The sequence below is a fragment of the Meleagris gallopavo genome, chromosome 13 (genome assembly GCF_905368555.1).
Source record: "Meleagris gallopavo chromosome 13, MGAL_WU_HG_1.1, whole genome shotgun sequence".
NCBI lineage: Eukaryota > Metazoa > Chordata > Aves > Galliformes > Phasianidae > Meleagris > Meleagris gallopavo.
Genome location: NC_139416.1, coordinates 7,264,377 through 7,284,968, shown reverse-complemented (window position 1 = coordinate 7,284,968; position 20,592 = coordinate 7,264,377). Strand labels below are relative to the sequence as shown.

The 20,592-nt window shown below is 39.5% G+C and overlaps 1 protein-coding gene across 3 annotated transcripts; it reads right to left on the bottom strand.

Moving 5' to 3' along the window:
- Window positions 1-1,372: 1,372 nt before the first annotated feature.
- On the bottom strand, window positions 1,373-19,778 carry SHCBP1 (SHC binding and spindle associated 1). 3 transcript variants are annotated; one of them, XM_085235165.1, is made up of 14 exons: window positions 19,053-19,194; window positions 18,483-18,653; window positions 17,943-18,058; window positions 16,019-16,227; window positions 15,253-15,345; window positions 12,647-12,880; window positions 12,390-12,558; window positions 11,055-11,175; window positions 8,060-8,191; window positions 7,159-7,277; window positions 6,397-6,483; window positions 5,907-6,048; window positions 5,003-5,139; window positions 1,373-2,401 (listed from the first exon to the last, which is right to left on the bottom strand). In XM_085235165.1, the coding sequence occupies exons 1-14, from the start codon at window positions 19,120-19,122 to the stop codon at window positions 2,333-2,335; spliced, it is 1,869 nt and encodes a 622-aa protein (XP_085091291.1). In that variant the 5' UTR covers window positions 19,123-19,194; the 3' UTR covers window positions 1,373-2,332. The 3 variants fall into 3 exon arrangements, with proteins under 3 accessions (XP_085091291.1, XP_010716073.2, XP_085091289.1); XM_010717771.3 differs by having other exon boundaries at window positions 1,373-5,139; XM_085235163.1 differs by lacking the exon at window positions 17,943-18,058 and having other exon boundaries at window positions 1,373-5,139; window positions 19,053-19,778.
- Window positions 19,779-20,592: the final 814 nt, after the last annotated feature.

The window sequence follows — 20,592 nt, the reverse complement described above, 5'->3', positions numbered from 1 at the left end:
AATATAAGGCACATTCCAATAATGTTTTCCCCATTAGCTATTCTTGACATTAAGCTGGGAGGAGAAATGGTGTATTTCATCATAATAAAGGGCCCTTCTACAGATTATCAGTCTCAGTGAGATTCTTATCACAACAGTTTATTACTATAGCATACATTTATCAGAGTGAAAGATAACTTGCTCCACACCTTCCCTATAATTAGCCCATAACATTCAAGTCATTTAAGACAAGATTTCCCACTGTAATAGCAATACAGGAAAACTGTGTAGCACTACCAAAATAATTATCAGTTGTTCAAATTATGCTCAGCAAAGGAAGAAAGATGCATAGGATGCATAGGATGTTCAAACTTGAAAACAGGAAAGTAACACTCTCAAACAGTAGCATTTACCATGCATTAAAATGCTGAAATTGCTTTGTCATTAGGAATAAAAACACTTCATATACAATACAAAAATTCATGTGCACTTTTTTGATCAAATTCTTTATTGACTGGGAAGAAATAGCAATTTAAATAGTGGAAGACTCATTTACTTTAGCATTTCACTGTTCAGCAAACAGCTACAGTAAGCCTAGTGTAGGTGGTTGAAGAGCCAGTGTAAGAATTATTATAATGGAGTGCCCACATATAAACAGATACCCAGATATAACAACCTAAGTCTGGTTATTTCAGCAGGTCTCTCTGAATTTAATTACTTTAATTAAAATCATCAAGAACCTGCCACCCACCACAAGCCAGGTACAGGCTTGTTTCATATCCAAAGACAATGCAGAGCTTCACAATTGAAAAGCAGTGTGGTGCTACAGGATACAACACCAAAAAGAAAAACATGGTCGTCCATAAAAATCACCCTAAGAATAGAAATGGAGTATAAGATGCATTGAAATGGTATGTACTTGATGTAGTCATGTGTTGTGCAGCAAGTTTCTCCTTGATCAGGCAGCACAAAGTACTTCAAAAGATCAAAAGGAAAGCAGTAAGAAGTAAAAAAAAAAAAAAATACAATTCCTACCCTTCCATTTTAAGGCCAAAGTTTTTTGCCTTTCATCCCAATATATCAAACAAGTCTAAAAAGAATGTACTTAACAGAACTCTTATCAGTTCTGTCCACCCCCAGAGTCAAATATCAACATTCAGAGCCAAGGAAAGGATGGCACGCTCTCCTACGCTGCTTTGTAATCCAGTATCAGGGCTTGCAATACCTTCCTCTTTTTCTGCATTTCTGCCTTGCTTTTGGTGCCTGTTATCATGTACTCAGATGTACTGTCAACACAATACATTGCCTGCCTTGTAGAACCAACTGCCAACTGCCACTAAATCCACTGGACTCTGGATACATTTTATTGCACCTTTCTTTACAGTTGCTTTAAAAAAAAAAAAAAAGGAGTTTAATATTATTAGATTCTTACTGTAACAGATATCACAGAAATAAAATGCTGTTTTTTTTTTTAATGACACGGCGTGAAGCATTCAGAATGAACATACAATTCAAAGTGAAGAATTAGGGATTTAGTCTGCCAGCCAAAGTATGCCAAAAAGTAACAAAAAGAAACAAAAAACCCTGAAATAATAGCTTTCTCTTAAATTTTATTAAAGAATCCTCTGTGTTCAGGTAGTTCACACAGTTAGTTCCCCAGCAGACCAGCAATCACCACACACACACACACACACACACACACACACACACACTTCTGTTCCTGGTGGTGAATGGTGAATGACAGCTTAGATCCTTGCCCTGTTTTTTACTTTGCATACAGTTAATGTACAAGCCTAACTTGATGCATTTATATTGCTCTTAGAAAACTAAAAACTTGATGAAGGAAAAAAAGCCACATCACAAGTAATTTAGAGATTAAATTTCCCTCAACATTTTCACATGGGTATACTTAAAAACTATTCAGCTTATTACAAGTGGATACAGTAAATTCAGTTTTGTTTCCTGACCCACGTGGCACGAGCTGTAGTTTCACTCACGAGTGCCCTGAGGCCTGCAGATATCTTCTGGTTGTGAGACAGCAGAGCAGTGTTAGGTGATTTCAGCTCACATAAGAAAAATAAAATTCTTTTTCCATTTGCGCTGTATTATAATGCCTTAGAGAACAGCAGAATAGTGCTTCAAGAGGGGAACTTTAGAGAGACAGCATCATCAATTCCAGCCTGCAGGAGTACTTTATAAGAAAACCCTGTATTTGAAAGAGGGGAGGAGCAGAGTGCAGAACTGGCCATTGCCTAAGGACCTTGTGAAGCAGGAAGGCACAGCAGTGCTAAACAGGGCCATAGGAAAATCAGACAGGGAATATCACAGGACATGCTGAACGGATTTTATTTTCTTACTGTGAAACACGAAAAATACTGTCTGAGGCAGTCAGGCAAGAGGTTTTGGTGCTTTCTTTTCCTTCCTGAGAGAAAAGAAAAAAAAACAATACACTAAAAGAGAAGCACCTATCAGTGAAATCATCTTCCCTGTTCCACAACACCATTTGAATGTGTGGCAGCCTATGCCATTCCACTTATTGCAGACAGATCGATGCCCTAACTGCTTCTGTGATATATTCAATTCACTATTTCATCTACAACTGAAAGCTGGCAAGAAAGTGACAGTGCACACTTGAAAGAAGCACAAAAGAAGTGAATAAAGGACATACTTGAGAAAATAAACACGTAACGTGCCAAAAACAGACGAAATTACTGGTTAGGATTACAGCTTGTGGGAGTATTTCTGAAACAACATTCTGGACTGAAGATGAGTGTGCTGAAGTGGAAAACAGTGGTAAGGCCAAACTCCACAAAAAGGGCATGGCTCAATCAAAAGTTTGGTCCTTCGAAGCTCTAACGTCATCAAGAATTAAACCACAATTTTATAATAGAATTCCTGCATAAAGTCTCATTTTTCACATGTTGCTTCCTCACCTGCTGACAACCCATACAGCAGCATCACCACTGGCACATGGCACAGGAACAGACCAAAAAAATAGTGATATTGAAAAAGAATATTTTAATTTCTGCCTTCATAAATTTTAAGCTGAACATAAAAAGGGAACTCAAAAGCTGTCAATAGAAGCCAGCTTTAAAATTAATTGCAAGAGAAAGAAATGCTACCAACATATCACAAAGGCAGCTCACTACAAAACCACAAAATCAGTTTTTAGCTCTAGACCTTTAATTAGGATTACACTCAGGAATTAAAAGTATAACATCAAAACACTAAGCATGGCACATGACATGATAAATCCCAGAAGATCACTACTGTCAGTATAAGTAGTGGGTGTTCACTTGACTCAAGTATTTTGTTACAGCCACTAAACAGCAAACATTTATTGTCTTGTGCACGTTAAGATGTTGTAATGGCATTCAGGCTCATTAAAACTCAAAAGCACAGTCCTGAAGTCAAGTGCACTGAGCAGAACAAAAACAGCAGGAGAATAGGGAAACTGCAATTAATGCCATGGGTCACGTAAAAAAAAAAAAAATGCTTTTAAGTTGCACTTTTCTCTTTTCCTTTCTACCTATTGCTCACACTAAAACAAGTCATAGACTCAAGAGAATTTTGATTCCCACTGCAGTTTCAGAAGTGGGTGGAGTGAAAAACCTGGAGTAAACATCTCACCTCCACCTTAAGCAACACACTACAGTGCATGGGAAGGTATATACTTGCTAAGTTACTTGCAGAAGTTATTCTGAAATTCTCTTGCTGGCACCTTCCTTCTTCTCAACACCATACTGTGTTTTATAGCACCACCTTGAATCACTTGGGGATTTTTTTTTTTTTCCTTACACATAGAACTGGTTTTGAACTGATGTATGGAAATACAGCTCCCGAAGGCAATATAAGCTTGAATAAGGTATTTGGATTTATATTTAAAAGGAATGAGAAGCACTGAAATGGCAGAGTCCTGGGGCAGGCAGTCCAGCCAAGTTTCATCTCCAGTTAGTTTGTAATGGTGAGCCACTGAAATGCCTTTTTTTTTTTTTTTTTTTTTAACTGAATGCTTCATAGCTGTCTGCTGATGAGATTTCATGCAAAGTTCTTGGTTTTTTTTACTTTTTAGTTTTCCTTTTATTTCCAAGAGATCTGCTGCTACATGTGGCATAGGAGTTTTAAAAATTTTAGAATAATGTGCTGAAAGATATAGTAAGATAACACTAACCATAGAAACGTGTTTTGATTTTTTCTTATTCAGAGTTTTAGACACCATCCTCCTTATGTCAAAGTTGCACAGGCAGTGGCAGCTGCTGCTGTGTGCCAGCTTATTTCCAAAGAAGACTGAACAATGCTAACCTTCCAGATGCTAATTTCTCTAAAAAATTCTTAAAGCAAAGCATGGCAGCCAATTACTACATTTCATGCAATAGTTCACCAGCTTCTGTTTGGCACACAAAACTAAGTGTATCATTCTCTCATAGGAGGGATGTAGAGGCTAACAGCACTTTAAAAAAAAACTATGGAGGAAGATGTACCACCAATTGCTAAGCAGCTGTTGTCCATTCTTCCATGGCAAACCTTTTCTTTGTAGAAAGACTTAGTTATATATTAAAAAAGAACCAAAGGAGTTAAATAAATATACCAAAAAGAAAAACAACAAAAAATGACAGCTAGCAAAGAGCAAGTCCATAGATTAGCAGAGTTCTGTTTTCTACCAGCATTGTCCATGCTTGCACAAAGAAAGTAGTTTTCACATGCTGTATACATGTGTGTGTGTATATAATTAATAAATATTTTAGTAACATTAGGGAAAGCTGGTGGAAGTTACCTAGTAAGAAAGCAGCAGTGAAAAGAACAGCTTTTGCAAATCTTATTACAATGCCACTAGGAATCAGGACTGTCAGAAGAGAAAAGTACCAAAACTTCCTTTGCCATTCCATTTGAACTGATTGCCCACAATAGAAACAAACATCTCCTGTGACATTAAGTTGTCATCAGCTTCTGTGATTCCCAGTTCACTCAGCCTTTTCCTGTGCATCTGACTCTTCTTTGCAGAAGCAGCACCAAGTTCACTTACAATTTCATGATTGCCTTCAGGAATCTCAGCTTGCTCATAAAGCTCCAATTCATCAGCTACACACTCAGGTAGTTGTTCTTGTCTGAAGCCCTCTACTTGTGCTCTCTCATCACTTGACTGGGTAGACTGTGCATCCTCTAGATCAGGGAACAATGAGAACATCATTGCCAAGCATGAAAAATAGCCAAATCAGCTAAAAGTACCAGAATGAAGTTTTCCTCAATTTTAACATTTGCATACCCCACACATTTGGGTAGCTGTTTGTGACAACCATATATTTCAAATACAGCATATGAAAAGGTTTCCTCTCAAAAGGACTTCAAGCTGCCAAGTAACAGTGACATCAGATATTAGTATTTACATACCATACTTACAACTGTGGCAGTTCTCAAATAAGATATATGAAGAGAAATACAATTGTCACATTTTATTTACCACAGAAAACAATTTCTGTGCTGCAAGACTGTGCTAACCAGCACATCTCAGCTCTAGTGCTGAAAGGAAAAATGGAGCAGAGAAGTATGAACCAGAAGAGCTGTAAGAGAAGTCACATCTGCTTTCTTGCTGATCAACACTCTTGTTTTCTGTACAACTGAAGTAGTTATACAGGCTTTGCTTAGTGGGAAGTATACATTAGATGCTTAAGGACTTAAAAAAAAAATCTAAGTGTACACACAGCATGGAGCACAGATATTCACAGTATTTACCTGCAGTAAGTCTAATTCAGGAAATTCCATTGTTCTGATAGTTACAGACATATATTCCAGTTAAATCAAAGTGAGAAGTTTTTGAAAGACTCACTTCCTAATTATGGAATTCAAAAAAACTTGTGTATACTATGCTTAAGGGTTTTTGTTTCTTTTTTTTTTTTCCTCTCTGACTTCACAGAAGTAAATAAAAATACCTGTTGTTCCTTTTGCTGAAGCATCCTTTACATCAGAAGCAACAGTTGGTTTTACCAGGACCACACCATATCCTTCATTATTATGGATCATATTATTGGCCATGCTTATTTTGGGGATGTCATAATGTTCATCTAAGAAGTTCTATAGTAAGAAAATAGAAATCCAACTTGTTATGTCCACCTAATGGGATGCAAATCGTTTCACTTTTAGACAGAACTAGCTCTCTGCATTGGCTAAATGTTTTTGAGTGTATGCAAGTAACACTGCTAAAGATATATTTCTGGCAGATAAGAAACAAAACATTGCTTCAGTGTAGCAACCCAAGGCAAACAAGTACCACCATCATAAGACGTAATACACAACAGTTCCGCTATAAGAAAGCAAGGTTATAAGCCAAGCTAAACACAAGTTATTTGCACCAATTCTGACAGCTATAAGTTTGTTTGCTATTAAGTTGAAGAAAAAAAGTGCATTCTGCCTTCAACTGACCTTTATGAGTATTCCCTCCTTGCAGTGGTGTATGCCGTTGTCCAACAAGGTGCACGTGCTACCTGGGTATATTTCCACACCAGCACCCTACAAGATAAAACCCATTGCAGTTCACAAATAGTTCAGGAATGCTTACAATTGGGCATGACAACTCCATGGTTGATCATGGTGCTCATTCACTTATCTGCATCACTCCAGCTTCACAGCTCTGTTAACTTGAATAGCAATATCAAACATGGAAGTCCCACAAGTAATGCTACTGTTGCTAGTCTATAAAACTACTAGCAAAGAATGACTATGCATCCTTTTATTGCTTTCTTGCTCTTTAGTTTTCCACCTCAACATTCTAAGCGCCATCATTGGGAAGTGTGCTAATCGGAGTTCAACTCTGTACTTATCTGTCAGAAGTTTAAGGCATCAAGGTCACTTAATTTGCCAAACATGGATTACCGAGTTATTTATAGGCAGGGGGAAAAAAAACCAACACAGAAAATCATCCTAAAGATAGAGTGGGACATGAATCAGTTCAACAATGCAGTAATCACTGTTTCATAGATAGCCCCTGCACGAGATACTTCATTGGATACTACTGAAGACCATAAGATCCCTGGTAATGATCTCTTGCTATAACACACAGCTGTTCAAGATAACCTGTAAAGATTCTCACAAGAGGGAAAGAAACAACCCCTTTACTGAGAATATTATTTTCTAGTACAACTCTATTTAAATTTATAAACAAATTTTTGACTGGCTATTTCCTACCTTGGCACCATACAGATCTGAGTTCTTCATTAATAGTTCAGCTGAAGTTCGTACAGTTATGCCTGTAGTTTCACACTGTAATACACAATTCTCTAAAGTTGTTTTCCCTTGATGAACATCTACATACACACACAACAAACATTGTTAACATGCAAAAGAAAACCTACAGGTAGATAGATTCACAATATTTTTTACAGTATGTTAAAATGACCATTTAAATCACATCTTATGCAAGTTTTACTGATTTGCTCAGGCACAGTTTGAGCTCATGGTATTTTGCCAGGATAAGCAGGTACACTACAAATAAGCACTAGTCAAAAGATTTACCTTTAAATTTTGTTTTTTATTTGGTTAGTCATTGTTTGTTTTTAAAGTGCCAGCAGTTTTGTTTTTTGTTTTTTCACATTCTTAAGAGTCTTTTGTATTAATAAGTTATTAGATACATATATACAGATGTTAACAAAACATGTTTTAAAACAAATGCCTGCCAAGGCTAAGTATTAATTAGTACCTTCTACAAAGAGAAAAGGCCATGGCCAAACTCATTGGATACAATTTGGGATTCTCTGAGTCTCAGTTTAAGTGTACTGTCAGTGTTACTCCTCAAGTCCATATCAACCCTCAGCAAGGAGCTGTTAAGTGGTGGGAGTTCTTTGTAGCATGAGAAATTATTTCCTTTTCCAGGCAGCCTGACACACTGAAACTTGACCTACTGCTGCAAAACCCAACAGCAGAGAACTCAAGTTACCTCATCCAAGGTTATCTCACCCAAAAGCTAAGCCTGAGTGCTACAACAGCTTGAAAGTTAAAATCAGTAAGCTCTGTGTACTGGATTTGTTTATAAAAAAACAAAAAGAAAGTCACAGAAGTCACAAGAACGTTAAAGTGCTTTTATACTTACTTAAAATCCCTTCCACAGCATCATGTTGCACCAACTTCAAATTGGAGATCTTTATATTGGCTCCTGTACAGTCCACAAAGTTGTCTCCTTTCCCTTGCTTTTCTATCACAATGTCATCTGGCAGGCCATAGCCTGAAAGCAGGGGTGAAAGTTTGATGAGCAACTGGTAACAATCACTAGCAGACATTCACATTAAATAAGAAGGGTTTAGAACTTGAGGTTCGATATCTCAAATAGTTTTCTATCCATTGGCCAGGCCTCAACTTACACCCTTCTGCACTACAGTCCAATGGCTTAAATAACCCAAAATTCCAAATCACCCTATTTAAATGACATCAAATGCTAAATTATTTTTGCCAGTTGAACAGATGTGTAACAGAGATCACATTCGCTGAGATCAAAGTTCTCACTCCCCAAAGCTGCAATGCTCTGGAGGGAGGTACAGCAACAAAGGCCACATGAGAACCTGCAGTTGGCTTTCAGAACAGACAAGCAGAGCAGAGCAAGCCGGGGCTCTGAAGAAGCAATCGCTACCACAGTGCAAGGAAACAAAAGGAATTCATGCTACAGTCCTAAGTTTCACTCAGCTTTCCTGTTTGAATGAAACCTGGGTCAAAACATGTTCCTGTGTTATATGGACTTCCGGATTAAAAAGGAACTTTCAGAAGCATATGCCACCACTGATTTACTAAAGCCATCCACACTTGTCAGCATTCAAACACTCACAGGGAAATTTATGAGCATGTAAAGCTTTTATTGCTTGTCACTGGCAAGAATCATGATAAGGAAAGCAATAACGCAACATCTATTAAAGCAGCATGAGTCCTATCATTTTCTGAACACACAAAAAAGCTTAGATAAGAAGTGTCCATACAAGATGCTAGCTTTTAACCAAGTACATAAATAAATGTGCAAGTAGAAAGATTGAAAAAAAGCCTTTGAACAAGAGCTGAGAAAAAGTTTTAGAGACAGCAACTGAAGGCAATTTGGTGAGTGATGCTTCAGCACATTACAATAGCTAGTAATCTTTTTCTAGGGCTACTAGAGAGGAGGTAGCAAGGGGCAGTTTACTTCAGTACATAATGAAAGTGCACCCTGGGACTTCAAGTGGCAGATCCTGCTTAGCTACACATCCCAAAGAATGAGGTTATTTATCATTCAAGGCAAGAGTTTTATGAAAAATTGTCCAGACTACCCACAGCCCTTCTAACCAAGCTTTTAGCAGCAGCTCTAGCAGTAAAGAAGCTGTTTAAAAAACAAGGAATAGAGAGGAATTGATTCACCTGCCATCAACCACTGTTCAGTACACAGCCAGTTCAAGGTTGTACACCCTGCCTGGAAGATAAGCAACTTTACAGGAGCTAACAGCAACTGTCATCCCATAACTCTGATCACAGGTATTAGAATTGATGTACAGCTTCTGTTCCAACTTCAACTATTGTACAAGCTGCAAAGTTATTTGGTACCTTTGCTACATACCTTCACCAAGTGCTTAAGTTATCCTTAGTATAACTTCCTGTGTTACAGCTTTAACCTTCCTCAGTCCTCTGAAGTACTTCTTTTTCCTCAGACTTTCAGTCATAGCACTGGTTTGCACATGCATGGAAAAAAATACCACCACTACTAAGCAAAGCAATATTACATCTTTGACGAGTCACAACTTTGTTGCAGCTATATCCAGCTACTCAGATTAGTGCCAGCAACTTTTTTCTTGATGCTCTTACTTCAAAATGTTTTCAGCTGCTATTATTGCTATAAAAACTTCTGTTAAAGAAGTCCATATAAGAAGATTAAGTACCCTGACACATTCATTATTCAGAGTGCAGTCTGTACTACTAAAGACACATTTACATGCCTTGCTTCTCAAAATAGCATAGCTCATTCTTTACTGGGAGTGCTATTGCACCATTTGCATTACTGTTTCCTCAAAAGTATTAAAGAAGTTGTCATAAACTCCAGCTCACACAATTTTAGAACAAATCAATTTTTGCAAGCAAATCAAGCAGTTTGAGGTCCTTTAACCAGCACGGTCCATCAGCACACAACTCTATATAAATCACAGAAGAGCAAAAGAGAAAGTGATATTCATAAAAAAAGGGCAAGAAAAATATAGTCCCAAGCAGCAGGAAATTAGATTTCCAGCCTTTCCGATAATGAAGTTTTGACAAGATAAAATTACAGCTGAAGAAGAACCTGAACAGCTGCACAAGCCCCAGTGATACAAAGACTATTATGTTACAGCAGCATGCAAGCCTGAAGCAGAGAAATTATGCTGGGAAACTAAGAATTACGAGGAAAAGACAGCAGCATAACCTAGACAATGCAAGAGTATTTTAAACAAATTACTTGGAGAGAAAAATAGAATCATATATGATGCGTCCACTTCTACAGAACAAACAGAGACTAAATCAATAGCTCTTTCTATCCAGGTACATCACATAACGCACAGATCTACAACAGCAGCCCATACGCACAGCTGACACAATAAATACCATAAACTGAGTTGACAGAACTTGGCTTTTTCCCCTCTGTATTCATGAGTGCTATCTGGCAGTGAGTCTCAGACCACCTCTATGAAGCACATTAAGACTGTAAGAATGTAAAAGAGAACAAGAACCTCCACCAAGCACTCAAAATGAAGCTTCTCAGAATGATTTGTGCTTGTTAGATGTAAAAAATACACAATCGTATTTCTGTTGGATAAAGATACAGGTACAATATCTAGTTCCATAGGTAACAGTACTAGATGTAGTACCTATATAATTCAGTCAAACAGAAGAAAACAGCAAGTTTGCTATTCATCAGCAAAACTTTAAGCTTATTTGTAGGAATAACTGCTGTTAATAAAATACCGTACTCCATCGACAGCTCCACAAGCAGAAATAGGAGCACTCCAAAGTAAAAAGCAAATACCCAAGCCAAGCTTCTCCAAATACAAAATCTTTATGCATAGCTAGTTTAAGACCGTGGACTCCCTCCTTAGCAAGTTTTCTACCTTCCATTTCAATAGAATCAGCAATGCAGAACACGCCGTCTACAACATAATGACCAGGACAGATGATGACTGTGTCTCCTTCATAACAAGCATTTACAGCTGCCAGCGGATCATTGTGGAACTGTAAGAGACAAACAACATAATCAGCTCCTAAAAAAAATGCTATAAAATAGACATATTTATGCCTTTAAACTTGTTCTTTAATTAAATGTTGCTGCCTTTGCCTGAAAGAAATCCTTTACAATGGCACCAGTAACAGGCTGTTTCTACTTGGAATTCCACAATCATAGCACTCTAGACAAAAACAGCCTTAAAGCATTCCTTTGTGTTACATCCATTTCATGAGAAATCTGGAGAAGTTGCAGATTGAAGAGCATATGCACATATGCAGGTCTCAATATGGCCTGGGTTTCAGGCCAACGTGTGAATTCTGTTTCAATTGACTTGCCATGAATTACATGAAGAAACACACAGCAGACAGGAAAGAAAAGTCAATAAAAGCAAAGAACTCAGCAATTAGATTTGAGTTGGTCCAAACACTGATAGAACCCTATTTCTAGAGCAAGTCACTCCAGAACAGAGTTCAGACATCACAGAGGCAAATAATGGGTCCACATGGTTCTTTTCCTTAAAAAAAGACCTCAGTACCTGAAGAGTGCAGGCTGATATCCTCTGAGCAATTCTGCATGAAAGGAAACAAATAGTACAGAAAAACCTTGAGTTTATTGCTTCCTGGCAAATTCTAGGGCAAGCACTGTAAAAGAATTTTTCAACTGCCAACTGAGAAAATCTGATTTATATCCCCAAAGTTAATAGGGAACACTCTGTTTGGGTCTGCTTTGCCCACCTGCAATTCATGAACTTGATTAGAATACAGTAAGCAATTTCATTTGGGCCCAAGGACTACAGACTATCCTGCATGACAAACTATGCTGAAGTGCTAAGTCCTAGCTGAAGTCACTAAAACTAATTGCTCTAAATAAGTAAGTTTCCTATGCAGAACCATAGCAACAGAATGAAATTGTTATCAGCAACTCAAAAGACACAGGTATCTAAGATTAGAATACTACTTCTTTGCACATTTATTACAGGTTTATTTCCTACACACTGGAAGGAAACTGCTCACGCAGATTACTCAGCACACTGGTCTTATTTATTTTCACTGGTCAAATTAAGAGAAATTACTTGCAACTTTGTCTTACTAAATTACAGTGCTGTTTTCGGACTCAAGAAATAGTACTGTACAAGCATATCGTCTTTCAGGTACACGATTCTTTTGTATTGTTTCTTGAGTAGAAAAAAACATGGGTGAGCAGACAATTGCTGTTACTTTACCTGTATTTCTAGTTCTTCACCACAAGACTCAGGGCAAAGTTTGTCCCTTATCAAAGACTGCAAAAGACTCGCCATCACAGTTGAGGACACAACATGAGTGATCTTGATACCTGTTGGTCTCTGCCCTTTAGCTTGGAGACCACTGTATTTTTGGTAACCAAACACATACCTAGAACAAGGAACAAAGCCTCCAGTGAAGAACATTCTACACATGGTTTCCCCATCAAGGCTCCCCTTCCATTAAACCCGCTAAGTACCTCAGCAAAGGATTCTCAATTAGTTTTAGTTTTTGTTTCAAGTGCTCTATTTTCTCATACAACTTCAGTCCCTCCACCATGGAGATATTTTCCATTTCAGAGTCTGAGTCACTGCTTGATATGTTGTTCCTCACAGTTAAAAACTTCCTGTAGAGCTCTTCACATTGAGACAAGTAGTTGTGGTAATCAGCAACAAGACCAGAAGGCACACGGTGCTCGAGGATGTCGTAATGCCTGCAATTCAGAGCCAGAGATCAGCATATTTCCCATTTCCAATTTTAAAAGATCAAATGCAAACCCAAAGAATCTGAGACGTCCTGTATCAGTACTGAAGTTAAAATTCTTTGCAGTCTGCATCAAACCAAAACCCTCAGACACATACAAATGTTTTACTTCTCTAAACAATCTCTCATGGCAGATAGGTAACAATTATATGAAACATTCTAAAACAAATGGTACAGTTACAAAAAAAAAAAAAGCAACTTCTAAATCAATTAGAAATCAAAATTAGCCTACTTCTCAAGCATTTACTGGAAAACCTGAGAAAGCTCTCTCTAAACTAGAAGAATAAGCCCATAATGTGAAGTCTCTATCAGCAGCAACCTATACAATAACCTGGACAAAATCCCAGAAACAAATAAGACAGTATCTGCAAGAGATGAAGATGTGAAAGCACTTCACAGGAAATTTTGTGTCACCCCAGAATTATCTTCTACAAATGAAATTACAGGGTAGAAAATGCCAGCCTTTGCATTAAGATTAAGGTATCTGCCAGCTAGCCAGTGCCAGGCAGTTATGTAGAACTTATCACAGTCACTAAAAAAGAGAAAAGAAATGCTGAACAATAATTAATAACATAAAACTAAACAAGATTTAACACTCTCATTTTAGTAAAGAACCAACTTAACACAGCATAAATAACTGCTGAAGAGGCTGAATCTTCAAGGGCAAATCTTCAAAGTTCAAAAGATTATTTTTAAGTGGTGCATTTAATTCAGAAAAGAGCAAGAAAAAAAACCTATAATCAGAGAAGTAAATAAGTATGCAGTTACAATAAAAAGGGTATAAAGAAAAAGACTCACAAGATTTTGGCAGTGCAATCAGAGGCAGCGGAATGTTAACGCAGCATAGTTAAATGAAAAAAGGATTTACAGCAATGTAGAAATAAAATATTTGATGGAAACTAAGAGTTAAATGTAGGTTGGCACTGAAATGCATACTTCACCTTAGGGCTGGTCACTATGAAAATGCATAAAAATTGATCTTGATTTTTATTTTTTTTTTTCCCCAAGCTTCAGTTAAACAATTCATATTACTTGCCTCAGAAAAATCAGTATTATATCCTAACACCACACATGAATTTATCTGTTCTGATTGAAAGAGTGCACACCAGAGATCTGTAAAGTTTAAAGCATCACACGTTTTCATGCAGCTTCTGAGTCAACACCCGAGCACTTCAATCACAACACAGGATGGCACTCAATCAACATAGTTTGGAGGAGAGACTTCGCACAGCGTGAGAAAAAAGATAACATCTACTTGAAGTTTTTTTGTTTTTGGGGTTTTTTTTAAACATTTTGGATCCCAAATAAACCAACACTTTGTTTTCATCTGTGAATGACCTCTCTCTTTTGACATACCATTGCATTCAGGTTAATTCCATGCAAAGACTTCATAAAGATCCAAAATCTCAACAACAGAACAGCCATGAGTTTGCACTGCAGACTCACAAGCATAAACACTTCACAAACATTTACAATTTCTAATTTCCACATAGAACACTTCCCTCTAATTTGTATGATCTCTTAGAAATCCAAGCATATCAGAATCCTCAAAACTCACTGTGTCCTGTTAGAAACAGAGACCCACAGCCACATTTACAGGATAGGTAATGATACTAATTTCCTTTGTAAAGCTTGTGCTATACCCTAGCACACGTTACATTCTGAAGAGCATTTCAGGGTTAGCTGTAAACAATTGCTGATTTAGTTCCAAAGCATCATAGCTGACTTGCACCTCAATTACATACTCATGCTTGGTTATGCTATGTTTAAAACATAAGTGTGCTTGGGTTATTTAACCCCCTCCAGCATGTAACCAGATTGTGTCCTCATGCACTGCTCAATTTCCATACAGCCAGATGTCATTAAAAAAGTAAAACCTACCTTCAGAAAACCTAATGCCAACTAACCTCACAGAGAACAGAAATGCACATAATCCTCCTTCAGGATAAATGATTTACAAGTTTTTGTTTACATTCTGTTCCATTCTGGTTCTTAATCTATGCCTAAAGGTATGAGAGCATTCCATGCCTGCTTTAGATAGGGTTACATTAGTCACTCCTGCAAGTCTAAGGAAGCAATAGCTGGATTTGGAGCGCCATCTGATGGGAGGTTAGGGATTACAGGAAAAAACAAGGGTTCAGAAATCAAGCGGCAACTTCAGTTGTACCCTCTTCTATAAGAAAATAGAGCATCAGACAGTGCTAGAATAGGCTTGCTTTAATTCATTAGTGAAAACATTCCTTGGAGATTTATGCACGCCACTATTCCCACATTACCCTTTCCTTTGGTTCCACCCAATAGCACAAGAAGTGTTGCACTTACAGTCTCAGTCGAGGCTCCACACATCGCACAAAGTAATCAAAATCATCCTCCTCCTCCTCATCCCAGGTCCTCCAGATGCACTCGTAGAAGAACCTTTTGAAGCAAAGTAAGCTTTTAAACACAAAGGAGGCCACATTTAACCAAGCAGAGACAATGGCACTAAAAATACAGATGTAATAGATTACAGAATGTTTTCATTTGCATTCTTTCTCCAATTCTACATCACCCTCCTGTAAGCCATTTAGTAGACACAACAGTTGTTTTTTCATATGAAGAGCTTTAATCTGTATTATCTGTATTTCTTGGATCAAAATCCGTAATAGCCCGAGTCCTTCTGATTTCAATCAGGAGACTGATTGAGTATAAGCTGGATTTAAAAAGACGACTTGCACAAGATTCTGCGGTTCTTTGATTATTCAGTTTTTGCCAGGCATCCTTCCACTAAGTTTTTTCTGTCCACAAGAAGTTTGCCACCTTTATGATACACGCTCAGGTCTCTGCTGCAGAGCAATGGTCAGCAGAATGAGTCTCTTCTCAGGTAAATACACCCCATCTTTGTGCGGCTGCCTTCAGCTACCAAAGGCAAACACATTTCCTCTGTGATCAGACTCCTCATAGCCTTCATAGTACCAGTCATGATATTGACTGTGGAAAGCTAGACACGTGGGGCTGCCAGTCTGACCACAAGAACTCAGGACACCACACATTAGATACAACCAGAGTGCAATTGCTCAAGACAAGCATTAGCCTTAAAGCAGTTTCCTACCTGACATGCTCCACAGCTAGTGCTGTCTGATCAAACTCTCCCGACTCATCATACACAACCCACAGCTCCTGCAGCGGTATCCGACGCTCCTTCAGCTCCAAGAGTTCCTGCATGCATTCCATTGTAAAGGTGCTAACCTGTGACTCGCATAGGAAAGGCTCACAGAGCTGCACAACTGCCTTCAGATCCGAGTACTCCACATCAACAACCTGTTGGAATGAATAGCTCTTAGAACTTCTCCACACACAATCACAGATACGGCTGAGGAAGGTGGGCATGATGAGCACAACCCAGCAGACCTCACTAAGTGCCAGCTGACCCACACAGATCAACACACACTACATATTACAGCAAAGGCAATCTGGTCAGATGAAATGATAATCCCTGAAATAAACTCCTAAAAGTCAAAAGATTTGGAGTAATCTCTTTGAGATTCAAAACTAGGTTCAAAAAAAAAAAAAAAAATCTCACGACATCTATCCAAGGCCAGTAAATTGCTTCTCAAATTGATTTTAAAAAACAGGAAAAATAGGATCTTCAGATTCAAACAAATCAGTGTCTTACAGTTTTCCTAGACTCTTCTGGGGTTCGTTCTTCAAAGCATCCACAAGATACAAACCATCCATGAGTTAATCAGCAAACTATTTTATCACTAATTTTGCTGAAAAGATCAAAAGATAAAGTTCTTCCCTTCTGAAAACACGTAATACAAGTTCAAGCTTGATCAAACATCCCAGGCTTGCACAAATATGAAAGACTGAGATACTGGTAGGCCTAAAAAAGAAGGATCCCAAACCTGCAATCCTCCAGCAGGTCTACAAGAGCTATTGTTAGTATCAAAGTAGATAAGACAGAAGACTGTTAATGATAGGAAGAACTTAGAAGTGAGCACAGCCTGGTAACTGAGAAAACTACCTCAGTAGCCAGCTCTGGACAAAGCACTTATCCCTTCTATGCCCACCAGGCTCACACCTGCTAGCTTGGACCAGCACACCCATGCTAGCTTGGACTCCTCCTCCTTGTTTCAAGCGTCCCTTTGAGAATGTTGCTTCCTTTTAAGCACAGTCCTCCCAAGAAATATTCAGACACTAGAGAGGATCTATGAAACTAACCCATATGGTGTGTTTTTGCTACAGACTTCACACAGGGACATTATTCAGGCTCTATATTGCCACTCTGAGATTCGAAATTATTTGCCCAGTTCTTGAGAAACTCAAGAAAAGGTAAGTTATTATGCAGCACTCTAGCACACAGAAAACATAAATACTGTACAAATATTTTGGTTTAGCACCAATAAATTTATCTCGCAAATAGCTATCATGCTCCATATGCTCTGCTAAGAACACAAAGTCCAGAAAACCACAGATGACATGCTGACCACATCAACTTTATGGAACTAGATGCAGCTTATTCTCAAGATATCAACACCAGTTTACCCACAATTGTGTCTCAAAGATAACAAAATTCAACTCTCCCATTGAAAATGCTATATTTTAAAAGCAGAAGTAAACTTTAAGTAATAGACAGCTAAATTCCAAGGTTAAACTATATTATAAAGCAAAAAAATAGAAAGCCTACCTAGTGCATAATTTTCTGGAGTTGTGACATGCTGTGGCTCTGAAGAGCTCATTCTGAGCAGCAGTGCCTCACTGCCATAACAGTCTCCTATACAAGTATCAGATTACAGGTTCCAACCTCAAGCTTTTAGGTAAAGAAGGCACACTAGAGTACAAAAATAGTGTTTAAGAATAAGGATTCTTTTGAAACAAATTCCTATTGCTTTAGTCCTCATTGGCAATTACATACAAAAAACATACTATTTTCTAGCAGTTCTAGCATAAATCTCATAGAAAGTGATCTGCCTGTTAGAGAGATAAATGACATTAGTGGGAGACAAATGCCTGAACAACCACATTCCTTTTACCTCAACGAGGACCTCAAACACATTAGTGCGCCAAACAGCCTGCCATCCCGACGGCTCAAGGACCTTCTCCAGGTACTCAGCTGTGAATTCCTTCACCTCAGAAGCTTTGCAGTCAGCTAAAATGAAATGGAAGGCACTGCTTTTATGCGAGGAAATAATGAAAAGTCCTCAGTGAAAAATGAAAAGCACGGGAGATTTCAGCAGCAGTGCTGCTGAGTGTGCCTTATCTCAAGGAGTCTCACTACACACAGAGAAGTTCTAATAACACCAATTAAAATCAAGCACAGGGCCCAGCATTAGCACTTTTTCCCTTCAGACCTTCACATTTTATTTCCTTACGTTAAAGCCATTACTTCTTGGGCCTATCAGCCAGAGCAGCTGAGGTGACAGCATGATAGCCCAGCACTGATGACACACATACACCATCTGTGTTCCAGTCCTCGCTATTAAGAGCGAGTGTTTCAGATGGAACTGACTCCACTTAGAGCAGAAGCCTTAAGAAACCTCGCCACGTATTCTTTCCCTACTAAATTCACTTACCCAAAATGTAATCCTGGTAAGCTTTAAATCGCTCATAAAACAACAGATGATCTGTGCGAAAAAGATCAGGAAAAAGCACATTCCCATCCGGTACAGTCCTCCCCAGGGCAGTGCCCGGCTTGTCGCGGCTTCCATAATCGCTGCAGATGTCCTCATCCTGTTGGGTGGGAGCTGGGGGAGGAGTGGAAACAAAACAAACCCCGCCGTCAGATCCATGCAATCATCGCTCGCACTTCTATTCCCAAACAACTCCTGCTCGGCCCAAGATCCGTCACACGCCTGCTTTCCGTAACAAATCTCACAACGCAACACAAAAACGCTGAAATTCACACGCTGAAAATTATAAGGCGATTTTAACCATCAAGTATTTCTTCAGAAGTGCTAGCAAAGATCCCCGGCAGGCCGCGCCTGCACCACGCACACGCACAAATACGAATTTTTCCCTGCAGAGCCCGAATTCCGCAGCTGCGGCAGCAACGCCTCGCGCAAACGGTAACGCGAACGCACGCGCCGCAGCTCCCGGGCCGCCCTTCCTGCAGCTCCCCGCGCCCCAGGGGGTTCGAGCCTCACCTGGCTTCGCCTCCTCGGCGCAGCCCTGCAGCCCAGCGGCGCTCCCGCCCGGCGGCCCCGTTCCGTCCATACCGCCCGCTCCGCTCCAGCCCGCACAAATTTCAAACTCGCCGCGCTGCCGTCACGGGCAGCGCCCGCCCCCATTGGCTGCCGGGCGGGCCGTTGCGCTGCGGGGCGGGCCCGGGCTCTGGGCTCGCTGGGAGGGACCTGGGCTGAGGAACCGGGCGCTGAGGCGGCGGCGTTTTGTAGTGCTTGGCCACAGTAAGAGTCGGGTGCGGCATATCCGAAGCACGCTGGCAACGTCAGCCTTAGAACTAAAACTGCCGGGTTACCCGCAAAACCGAGCAAATGCAATAAAAGTTGGACGCGGGTCAGTGCGCAGCCCAGCCGTCAGCCCCCATAAATCCTACTTTTACAGGCTGCAGGGACACAAAGGGATTTCTGCTCAGAAGTGAATCTTACCCTCAGAGATATAATAGAGTCACAAATGTTTCTACCAATAAAACATGGCTCCGTGGCAGGGAAAGGGCAGGCAGAACGTGCATGGTAAGCCAGTTTCTCATGTCATTGGCAGACTTAACAGCAAAACATTACACAGCCTGGAGGGTAACTTACACAGATCCCAAATTATCCATGTTAGGAAGTACATCAGGTTTAGGTTGTGCCATTCCCTATTTGGTACAAGTTTGAACACACACCTTCTTTGATAAAAGAGAGAATTATTTATCCTGTCTGCATGAACAAATTTACCCTCAAATAGGGGCAAATGAGACTGGCCAGCAGCCTCACGTTCAGCAGCAACACAGCTCGTTCCATGCTGAAACTTTGCTCCTGGTTACTGTTGTGGCTGCTAGAAGGGCCTTTTGGAGCAGATTCTACTGTGGCTATTCAGATAAAGAATCTGAAAGTAGAATTGCCACAGGTCCAGTAAGGATTAAATTCCAAACAAAGCAAGGTTAAGCTAAGCAGTTGGAAGATGTTCGTATTTTACAGAGTCGGTATTCAGCAGACATGAGGCGACTGGACATCACTACAGGAGCTGAGGACAGGCAGCAACTAACAATAGAAAAGAAAGGTTAGGATGCTCCAGCAAGAATATGCAGAGCTCTGAAAAGCAATTCAGAAGGAAAAGATCAGTGTCACAGGTTTGGGACAGAACAGGTTATGTTCATACAGCACACTTTGTCAGTGCTGGAGCCAGACATGCAGAACTGGTGTTCTGCAGAGCTGCTCCTGGACATGTCACCATTTTTCCTCCAAACAATGGCTATTTAAATTGCTGGGGTTTTTTTTGTTTGTTTGTTTGTTTGTTTGTTTTAATGCCACAGTTGCTTTAAAACAGAAACAGCCACAGAGGGTTGCCTTAGATCTCAAACAACATATTTGAGATCTGCTTAGCTTCCAAATATTAGCATTGAAAAGGAATAGTTTGATTTCCTTTGATATTTCACTAATTTTTAATGGAAGGAACACCATGGTGAAACAAATCCCACATGTGCAATTCGGCCAGGCTGAGGACGTAGATAGCACCCACCTCACA